Source organism: Amphiura filiformis, chromosome 11 (genome assembly GCF_039555335.1).
Source record: "Amphiura filiformis chromosome 11, Afil_fr2py, whole genome shotgun sequence".
Lineage (NCBI taxonomy): Eukaryota > Metazoa > Echinodermata > Ophiuroidea > Amphilepidida > Amphiuridae > Amphiura > Amphiura filiformis.
The window spans coordinates 14,957,388-14,969,546 of NC_092638.1; the positions used below are offsets into that span (position 1 = coordinate 14,957,388).

At 35.6% G+C, this 12,159-nt stretch overlaps 1 protein-coding gene across 1 annotated transcript; it reads left to right on the plus strand.

Annotated features, from left to right (window-relative positions):
- The first annotated feature begins 9,748 nt into the window (after positions 1-9,748).
- LOC140163502 (uncharacterized) lies at positions 9,749-10,885 on the plus strand. Its single transcript, XM_072186816.1, has one exon. It carries the CDS (start codon positions 9,749-9,751, stop codon positions 10,883-10,885), a length of 1,137 nt encoding a protein of 378 aa, XP_072042917.1.
- The last annotated feature ends 1,274 nt before the right edge of the window (positions 10,886-12,159 follow it).

Consider the following 12,159-nt stretch of genomic DNA (forward strand, 5'->3'; position numbering starts at 1 on the left):
GCACTATTCCAGGGGGGTATGACGTAGTTCATCAACCTCATAGATCGTGTGCATCTGATGGTCTTTGCCAGGCCTTTGCAATTATTTTGTCTTAATATGGGCATACTGATTCCATATATGCGGATTATCGTAAAGGCCATCGATGTTACTAATTATGCAATTATTGAATACACGAGTGATGCAGTTACGGAGCGATGCAGAACATCTGTGTAAGAGATTTTGTGTTCGTTTTATTTTCAACTCCGAAAAAAAAAAGTGAAACGGACGCCGGTAAAATATCACTGCGTGTCCCGTCATCAGTTTTTCACCATTAGGTCTATAAAATGTATGCAAAGTTAGGTTTCAATAACAGGAAACTTTTTTGGGTGAATACACCATGTCCATAAGGCATAGAAATGTTGTTTTTTGCACCCGAAAGGTATTAGTGACCGTGGCGCCATTATCATCATTATCGGGGATTCCTTTTTTTTTTTTTTTTCACCAGTCGAAATGTCCGTATTCCAGAATGTGATGAACATAACTCTGTACTCCCCCGGGGAGATGATGTATTTTGCGACACTCATACCCCCCTGGAATAGTGCATGATGGGAAAGAGGGAAAAAGGTCTATTCTACGATTTGACACCAGATGACCTTTGACCTGGCCCCTGCAAAATGTTCCAAAATGTTTCCGTGGTCATGAGGTTTGTTGTCACCGCTTTTTTTTCATTCTACTGTTTTATATTGTAATGTTGTGTGTTTGTGCTGTGTTTCATAATATATATTTTTTTAAATCCATGCTGTATTTCCAAACACACCACGCAAACACAGCAATATAATATAAAACATAAGAATTTCATAAATTTGTTTGCTTTTCGCTTGCAAATTTGTTTCATTCTTATTTATTTTAATTTTATAAAAGTACATGAATTTGATGTGATGTATTGGTTATATATTTTGAAATGTGTATAGATATGATAATGTGGCTATTTAAATTCATGATTCTGTATGATGCTTGTATTTGAATATTTTGTTAAATTATTTTGATGTATCTTGATGTATATTTTAATATGACTCCTGGGCTTTATGGAAGAACAGAGGATACCTTAAAACATCCACTGATGGAGTAACCCAGGCAAAAGAAGAAATAAACCAAACCAAAACAAAACTCAATTAATACGACAAAATTTCTGCGAGTAAGATTGGTTTCATTACCATTGTTTGGCAATTATTGTGACGATATAAAGTTTGTGATATGGCTATTATTTTTTACAACCGAAAGGGCATTTTGTTGCAACTTAGTTTTATTTCATTGCTCTCTGAATAATAATTTGAATTTACCTTTCTGAAATGCATGTTTCAGTATTATAGTCTAGCACTAAATCTTAAAGCAGACGATGTTTGTTAATATGCGAAATCATACAACAAACAGTTGATATTGTGTGAAGTTTGATGTTCACGGTTAAAAGGAATAAGGAGAAATGTGAAGATGAATGAGGAAAAGGAAACATCTTAGGATATGGCTACATTTTTTGCAACCTGTTTTAACTCATTGCTACGTGAATCATAATTTAAACTTCAATTACTGAAAAGTATGTTTCAGTACTTATAGTGTAGCCTTACGTGTTAATAGAAATATCCACATATCAACCAATATTTAAGGGGGAGGATGTAAACGTCCATTTTGAAAAGCCTTTTTGTTTTTGTTGTTGTTGTATTTTTTCGAACTTCATTAAATATCAGCCGATTTGTCTTATATAGCATAGTAGTCCAGGATGTCTATAGTTTTTGAAAAGAAAGGTGTATTGCTACGTTATACAGACCATCGTAACGGTAAAATAGATATGAGATCAAACGTAATTTATTAACACATGGTTGAAAGTTTGAAATGAGTAATTTATTTATATCTCGCTCTATTTACCAGATCTTAATATTCATATGTTTTTTGATTAATATTTCCTACTACCGTATTTGGAGTCTTTGGCAGTTAGTTATTTTTAGCAATATTAACACAATCATGGAATTAAGTTTTTACTAATAATATTTGAATAACATCTACTTGACGCACTGTTTATTCGTGTGAGTGGTATTAGAAGGTGTTGTCCTTAGTAAGACGAAGATAATGCTGTCATAAATTATATTCATGGATAATGTTCTGCTAAATAATATAATATATAATATTATATTATATAAAATAAATAATCCCCATGTATGAACCCTTGACAAAAAAGTCACGTATAACTTTTCTTTCCAGCATCTTCGTCTTGTCAACATGGAAATTCAAGTATGAGGGCACTGACCCGCACTGTTGGTCATCTCGAGGGCGCTACAATATATTACAAATCTATATGCGTATGGTTACCTGATTCCAAAATTGTATGGTTTAATACAAAATGCATGATTGTTCCAAAACATTTTGCTTAGTTTAGCTTTGACTGTTGTTCGCAATGATTATGACGATATACAGTTTGTGATATGGCTTTTTAAAATTTAAATCCGGAAGAACACATTGTTGAAGCCCCATATGCATGATATGGTTAAGTCGATACAGTTTGTTAGTCTGAGCGAAATCATACCACATTCGCTTTTCCCGAAGCTTTATTTCTTTATACGGTTAAAGAGGAATAAGAGAATGTGAAGAAGAATGAGGACGAGGAGAAGGGAGAAATTATATTTTGGGAAGCTTGTGGTACATCTCTACCTGCCTATCCATAAGTTGGTTTTGTCATCATGAAACCTTTTCATGGTTCATCCGGCTGCAAATTTCTTAACAAGTGGCGTTTAATTTCAGACCATGGAATTGTGATCACTTACATTATAGCTTAATGCGTCAACGACAGCACCAGCTTCAAGAAGAATCTTGCAGCAGTTGTCACGGCCATCTCTTGCAGCGAAGTGTAGTGGAGTGTTACGCTGTAATAGAAGACAGTAATCAAAATCAGCAAATATCTGGGTGTTTGTGTGTGTTGGTAATAATAGAAATACATAATAAACGACAGCGCCAGCTTCAAGGAGAATCTTGCAGCAGTTGTCACGGCCATCTCTTGCAGCGAAGTGTAGTGGAGTGTTACGCTGTAATAGATGACACTAATCAAAATCAGCAAATATCTGGGTTTTTGTGTGTATTGGTTAATAGAAATACATAATAAAAGTTAAATATTTTTGCTATGGAAGAAGACAACATTAAATACAAAACAGAGGAATATGATCAAGATATTTACAAAATGGTTTAATACACCAGGGTATTAATTGATTCATTAAACTTGATAACTAACCCTCATAAAAATACAACTAGGCATTTATGTTGTTTTAGAACCTTTGCTTGTTAATTACCCATGTTTGTGACGACATGTAACTTGACTATTCTGCTAACCTTTGTTACAACCTTATGTGTATCATTGTAACCTAAATTACTGAAATGCTTGTTTACTTATAGTCTGTATGCTATTGACTTTGTTAGTATCCGAAATCAAACAACATTCGTTTTCTGCGAAGCTTATTTCTTGCTCGAATAAAACTGACGAATACCACAATTAGAGGAAGAATAAGGAATATGAGACAGCAGGGAGGACGTAGGTCTTGGGAAGATATGAAGAGAGGACCTTGTGCATCTCTACTCATCAATAATTGGGAAATGGTTTTACTTCAAGGCTGTTAAGCTAGTACCCCATGTCACTTCACTTCCGGTTTGGGGGCCCCGCTAAACATGCTTAACCAGCAATCAGAAAAACAAACAAACAAAATGTTAGCTACAAAAAAATCCGATCTTGGCTGCAGGCAGGAATGTTGGCACCACTTTTTACTTTGAAGTTTACTTTTCAATGGGCCAATTTTAGTTTGGATAAACAATTTTACTAGATGACCTCAAAAGATCAGGTCGTCTAAATAAAATATAGTGGACAAGATATGTCTACAATTTGTACCCTTAAGATGAGGATCTGATCTTAGGATCTTAGGATTCAATCTGAAAGAGTTGCTTTAAAATCACGGATACATAGCCAAAATGTGCAAGCTTCAAAATGGCATTTTGGCTCTCTTTAGTTGACATGTTTGCTGAAATGTTGCAAAAAAATTACCAAATTCATCCGCACGGTATCTGTGAGAAAAGTCTTAACACGCTCTTTCAGCTTGCTAAAGAATGCTTATATCTTACGCTCCCGGCACAGACTTAATGCACTCGTATCTCCCCTTAACCCTTGTCTTATGTATTTTGGTAAATATGCTTTAGCATCTGGATTTATATATTTAAACTCTATTTGATACAAATGAGGGTACACCAGGACCTGTCGGTACATACTATATTACACACCTATATATCCCCTTAACCCTTTTTTATGTATATGTATTTTGGTTACACGCCTTACCATCAGGATTTCTATATTAAAACTCTATTTGATACAAATGAATATCAAGGCGAGGGTCTGTGCCCCCCCCAATACGACGCGTACATCGGAACATGTTGGTACATAATTATTGCACACCTATATTCCCCTTAACCCTTTGTCTTACCTATATGGGCAATTCCAAGCAAAAGTGGACATGACTCAAAAAAATAAAATTGCCTCTATGTATTTTTTTTAACTTTCATATTATTCCAAACAGATGTAATGTTCTAAACTTTTTTCGGCATTTTGTAACATTTTGTTTAAAAAAATAATTTTTTCGGAGAGTGTATTTTTAGTGGAAAAATCCTATTCAACTTAGATATTTTCCAAGTGGGCCTATTTTATTATACACATGGGCACTTTTCTTTTTAATTTGATACATTTTATATCTATGAAATATGGTCTTTAAGAAGTATCCATTACATTTTGAATAGTCCCCCGCTAATTTTTTCCTTCATTGTGTTTTCATAGCACTAAATTTGGTGTAGCACGAGTTACCGAGAGATGCATTTTTTTTTATATATTTACAAAATGTTAGCAATTTAATTGATGCCACTTATTATTTTTCATCTACTAGTAGAAATATGAAATAAGAAATCTAAATGCAAAACACTATCCACCACATAATAATGGCCCATTAAAAACTGTAGCACGAGTTACCAGTAGCACGAGTTACCGATGTAGCACGAGTTACCATAGCCCACTTACCCCTGTGCCAGCAAAGGTAATGCAATTACCACTTAGCAGCAATAGAGGTATCTCCCAACTGCATGGATATGCACTTTTATGTGACCATGGTAACAACTTTCTAGCAGTAGTGTAGCCAGTGGGGGGGTGACAGACTTCCCCCGGCAAACTAGAATTACGCGGTTCGTAATTAAGGTGGCACCAACTCAAAAGTGTAAATAACAATGTTTTGTAAATACAAATAATATGCAATGCAAATAAGCTCATTAATATTCATAAATATGCAAATAACATGTATGACACAAACATCAGGTCACAATATCCAATCTCCAAACCAAGTTTGAAGTTGATCATGGTTATTGCATTTTAAGCTGCAGAGTGAATTAATGAAAATGTAGATAAAATATGCAAATAAGCTCATTAATATTCATAAATATGCAAATAACAGCACATCAAGTCACCATATCCTATCACTATACCAAGTATGTAGTTGATCGATTATTGCGTTGAAGCTGCACAGCACAGTTGAGCAAATTAATTAATTTGCTTTCGCCCGAGCAGCCAAACAAAGAAACAAAAAAGAATCAGGCAACCACACACATGTGGGGAGTCCAAAATTTAAAGATAAAATGCCATTCTGACAGAAATTTGAAAGCAAAAAATGGAAGGCAAAGATAGAGAAAATGTTCAAGTAGCTAGTTTCCACCCTATATCATGTGCCAAAATAGTGTAAATATACCAAATTTTGTGCACATATGCCAATAAAGTCCGCTTTTTGAAGCTCGCAAACTTTACCTTCTACAATCGCTCTAAAAAATGCTCAGTATATATCCCATTACTAATACCTGGTCAAAATGATGCAAGCAAAAATTTTAGTTCCCCCTCTAGATTTAGCCCAAGAACTAAGCAATATAGATACTGGAAATCCTTAGACTACCTAACAGCCACAGTGACATTTCAAGTTAATACTGAGATTTGTATTCCAAATTTGTTCATGTTGTTAAGTATGGCGGGTCTCATTTTCCAGGTGAAGTGATTGAAATCAGGCAAACTGTATTTCAGTAATGCAACAAGCAGGAAATCACAGGAAATGGTCTCAACCAAAAGATGACCAAACATTCAATACCGGTACCTCAGAAAGCAATTTTTAGATAAACTTACACTTTTTACAGAGCAGATCATTGTAAAGAACCACAAACATTACAAGTTTTGTGAACTAATTTAGGGTGAAATAACCTGCAAGTAAAAGTCTATCAATTGTTGACTGTTCAATTTAAGTGTTGAAATTTAAGCCCTTAGCTAGTAGTATGACATATCCAAACAGGATGGAGCAAGGCATGAAGTATGAAGTACCGGATGCTGGGATGTAAATGTAATGCGTGTTGTACATTGTATGCTGATACATACACTGTAGGGCCTATTGGTGTTATTTGTACATAGATTGGGTTATTTTGGGGGTTATCATGGTTATGTACATAGATTGGGTTATTTGATCATATACCAGTCATTGAGGAATTCTTATCAAGAAACTTCAACATAAAAGAAAATTAACCATTTTGTATATGGCCGGACAAACTGTAGCACGAGTTACCGTAGCACGAGTTGCCATGTTTTTTGCCAGTCAATGTAAAACTATGAGGGACAAAACTTTTTAAGAAATACCAAGATAAACCTTAGCATAGTAGTTACTTATCATATAATCAACTAGGCTTTACTGTTTTTTGTTTTAGAACACGATCAAAATAAAATTGAGCATTTTTTTAGCATGTCACGGCTCGTAGCACGAGTTGATATATTCATTTAGCAATACTCTGAGGATCTACAACCATGGCCAAAATGTGTTGGGACACTTATGGAAAACGTACACTATATTATTGCCTTATTTCCGTTATTGTTAACGTGATAAAGTGGAAGTTTCTTTGGTGACAAGCCTAAACCCTTTCCTAACACCCCAACCTCCCCTTCCCCACCAATCAATGTTGGGTGCCACTAGGCGCGTGTGACCAAAAAAAGTAGGATTCAACATTGATCGGGGGAGTGGGGGTTTATTTACATTACCCTATCAAACCGTCCCAACACTTATGGCCAGCATTGTCTCTAAGGTACAAAAAATCCAATTTTAAAATGTGTGTTTTGGCCCATATCTCCTCAACCATAGCTTGGATTTTCATCAAATTTTACATGAAAATAGAGAAACTATTTATCTTTGCACTTATATAAAAACTATTGGATTTTCCTCACGTAATATAACGATACGGTCGCTTTTTATACGCAATATCATGTATTTTACAGTGCGTGCTGTACATTATTAGCCTATGCGAACTACGTATTTTGCTTAAAATGACGTTTTATTTTGAAAGAGTAGTAATTTAGTCGCCAGAAATACATGGTATTTGTTGACAGGAATTGATTGAAGTCTTTTAAAAGAGTGACTTTGGAAAAAAATTAATACTTAAATTAAAAAAAGCTAATTTTTAGACAAAATAACAAACTTTAATAATTGTCATCGTTTGCATCAAAAACGTATGTGGTATTTGCAACGAGTATATCGTGTAAATATAATTATAGTTGGCAGGAGTGGGCTTAAATTACGTTTTATGACTGAAATCTATTAAAGCGCTTTCAAAGAAACTTACGTTTGAAAAATAACATAGCACATAAAAAGAATAATTATTATAATATTACACATAATTCCTAAATCAGAATTTCATCTTCAGAAGATGGCAAACATCATTGACTATTCACCTTCATATCCTATTAGTCTAGTCGACTTCCTGCTGAGAAATAGAAGTGTTAGGTGCATTTTTTAAGTTAAAAACGGTATCTATTTTTTAAAGTCAATTTGGGTATGCTGAATCAACAACCATGGATACCATAAATAATAGTAATGTTTTGACCTTCTAATTTGCATAAAAACAAAATAACCACCAAAATCATTAAATTAGTATGTACAACTCTAACGATTTTGGTGGTCATTTTGTTTGATGCAAATTAGCAAGTCAAAGCATATACATTATTGTTGGTATCCGTGATTCATGGATTCAGCATATTAGGTCATGCCGATTTTAAGGATGAATACCGTACTAGTAAATATGATAGTTCATGATTTAGAGATAAGTTACAACAAAAGGTGAATGATCTTCATGATACAACATTACCTTTATAACACAACAAACGCAGTATATAATACTAAAAAGCCACAATAAATGCGCATAATAGTGACATTTTGCATGTTATTTGAAAAAAGGAGTTTGTTCGTCTGCAAAGTAATTTGAAAGAAAATTGTCACGAAATAATTATAACAATAAAAAAAATTGGATGGAGTCGAACCCGCGGTGTCTACAGGAGATGAACAGCACGCTAACCAATTGAGCTATCGGAGACCACTGGTTTTCGTATGGTTTTGTTTATTGACAAGTGTCAAATTAATCATGATATTTAAATTGACAATATTAAGCTAAATAAGTTGAATTTCTGAAATGATCATATCGGTAATCCATATAAAGAGCTAGCGAGAGAACGTATCCGCGTCATTAGCAACCAAATCAAGTCATATGAAAAGGAAAGAGCGGTGTTGAAAAAAGATCTAGAAACACTGACGAACGACGACACAGAGCTACGGCGCCATGTTGAAATTCATTGTGAAAACAAGGGGAAATCGGAACATGAAAAGACCAAGAAAAGGCATAAGGACAAGTTTGAACGGCTCAAGAACAAAGAATGGAGTAAAAAAGTGAGTAATGCAGCTTCGGCTGAGCCAGATCTATCAGGTACACAGCTAAAACGTTGGGTTATCAATACTTCCGATCGTAAGCTTACCAAACCACAAACCACCTTGTTGGCTAAAGGGCTAAACTTCGCGGTGTCTGTTGATAAGATTCCCAATGACGAGTTTATAGTTGCTTGCGAGAAAGCCTGTTGGGCTATTCCTAATGCTGAAGCTCAAAACTTGCGTGCAGAAGTAGCAGGTGTTCTGAAATCCGCCAAAATCCCCCTCCTAATATTAGTTATGATGAAAGGAAAGCCCTCAGAGAGCTTCAAAAGATCAATCGCTCATAATAATGGGAGCTGACAAGGGGAGAAGTACTGTGGTCACAGAAAAGACACCTATGAAGAAAAAGTGAAGAACATGTTAAGTGATACAAGAACGTATGAAAAGCTTAAAGGGGACCCAATTGGCTCTTACAAAAGAAAACTTGTTGGAATTTTGCAAAGACTGAAAGAGGATTCTAAGATCAATGACAGCCAATACAAACTGCTGTATCCTACTGCAGAGGTCACTCCACGCCTTTATTGTACAACCAAGATTCACAAAGAGGGCAACCCAGTTCGCCCCATTGTAGACTACACCGGATCAATAGCATACCAAACTTCTAAGGCACTCGGTGAAATCCTTGCCCCAATGGTTGGAAAAACGGAGCACCATGTTGTGAATTCCCGCCAATTAGCGGAGGATTTAGCAGGGGTTTTCATCGAAGAGGGGGACATCTTTAATTCACACGATGTCGTGTCCTTATTTACCAACACCCCGATTGACAAGACACTTAGTATCATCAAGAACCGCCTGTCAGATGACAAGACATTGAAGAACAGAACTAATTTGAACGTTGATGACATAATGGAGTTACTGGAGTTTGTGTTAACGACAACATACTTTTCGTTCAGGGGACTATATACAAACAAAAGTTCGGAGCCGCCATGGGGAGCCCATGTAGTGCAATCATCGCCAACATATTCATGGAATGGCTCGAACAAGAAGCTATTGCCACAGCACCCATGGAGTGCAAGCCTAAGATGTGGAAGAGATATGTTGACGACATCCTGGAAATCATCAAAAAAGGGACTACGCAACAACTCACAGAACATCTCAACACAGTCGACCCCACTAAGAACATCAAGTTCACGCACGAAGAGGAAGAAAACAACCAGATACCGTTCCTTGACACCCTCATTATCAGGAAGGACGATGGATCTGTGAAACTGTTAATCTACAGGAAAAAGACTCACACAGATCAATATCTGAACTTTTCGTCGCAGCACCCACTCCATCAAAAAATAGGGGTGGTTAGAACCTTACTTGACAGGATGGAAAACATTGTCACTGAGGAGGAGGACAAACAAGAGGAAGAAAACAAAATAAGATCAGCGTTAGCACAGTGTGGCTACCCTAAATGGTCCATCGATAAGGCAAAACAACAAATTCAAAATAAACAGACTAAGGTGAGCAGGAATAGTAAAGACAGTGCGGATCGGTGCAAAGGAATGGTTGTCATTCCCTATGTGCAAGGAGTCTCTGAAAGGTTGCAAAGATCTTTCAAAAAGTATGGTATCAGCACGGCCATGAAGCCCCACAACACCCTTAAGAGATTGCTTGTGCATCCTAAGGACAAGATCGACTCCTCACAATCCTGCGACTGTGTATACGAAATCCCTTGCCAAACTTGTAATAAATCATATATCGGCGAGACAGGGAGAAAATTCCAAACAAGACTGAATGAACACAGAAAAGACACTGAAAAAATCAAAGATGTTAAATATACCAGAGCAAAAAGAAAAGAATCCGTCACTGAACAGCATAAGTCGGCCATCACTGACCATGTAGCACAGGAGAACCATGTCATTGACTGGCAGGGGGCAAAGATTCTCGAAAAGGACTCAAATAAACACACAAGATGGATACGCGAGGCATTATGGATCAGAAAGAGGGGGCAGGAGACGCTAAATCGCGATGAAGGTGTATATTCTCTAAATCACATATATGATCCACTACTAAGAACTGTGCACCCTAGGGATGAGAAGTCTCGCGGGAAAACCAGTGGATCATCGCATTACTGAAGAAGTCTTCCGATCAGGAAGACGAAACTGTCTAAGTGAGTAGAATTTCATTGGATTTGACTACATAATCAAAAACTTTGGTAATCCATATTGTTGTGAAAATATTGTGTCGATTTGTAAAACATAACGCCATGAATCCACGATATACCACCGTATTCTTAGAATAAAAGCAATTGACTATGATCAGACTTTATAGCAATGGTTTATCGATGGGATGCATTCATTTGCGTATGGTCATGATGGTGTTTCGTTGGTTTACCGTCGCATCCTAAATACAAAGTCCATACAATATATTTAAATTTCATGATTAGTCTTACTTTAGGAACGAGACTGAATGCGGACATGCTTGAGTTCATGTCACGGTATGCACTATAATAAAAGAGAATCACTACTATCTCTTGATTCAGTTTACGAGTGCATACCGTGGGTTTCAAACTTTCTTACACTTTAAGAATCGATTTTCTTCGAAAAGGCCTTGAATACCGTTGTTCTATAGCCAATAAGCTACGTTTCATGTCCTATAAGCAGCGGGTTAGTTTCAACACTTTTATTCCATTTGTAATAGCTTTTATACCTAAAAATACTTCGTAATGTCACTTCAACATGTTAGCTCAGTTGATAAGTCGCCTGTCTTGTACTCAAAAAGTCCAAGTTCAAATCCTAACGATTTGATTTTTTTTTTTTTTTTTTTTTTTTTTAAATAAATAATTTCTCACATCACTGAATTTCTGTTGAAATGAAAATGAAAAAGTGTATTTTTTTTCATAAATAAGATCACAAATAAAAGCAGAGCATCAACTGAGCTAACACACTGTACTTGTTCATCCATTATTGTATGTAGTCTAAATTAATGCTAACAAGTTGATTTACTCCGTTACTTCAATTGAGGTAGACAGCATTAAATTGGAAAAACAAGTGTGCATGGGTTCGATTCCTTTATTTGTTTTTTGATCACGAGATGTTGTGATACATTTTATTTTCTTCTATAACTTTAATATAAGATTTTAATTGGTGAAAACAATAATTTGTCATTTTAAATCCTAACGTTTTGACAATTAAAGTGACGAATAGTGAACTTAAACATGGCCAAAAATATGGCTTTAAGACTTTTAAAGTGACCAGTCCCTAAATTTAAAAGGTAGCCATTTATATTTTTTGTGGTCAAGCAAAATGATAGGATCTCTTACTGCTCCAAATTTGGTGTCAATATCATAATTACTTTTTGAGTTATAAGCAAAAAACTGAAATTAGATGATTTTTTTTCAATTTTTCAA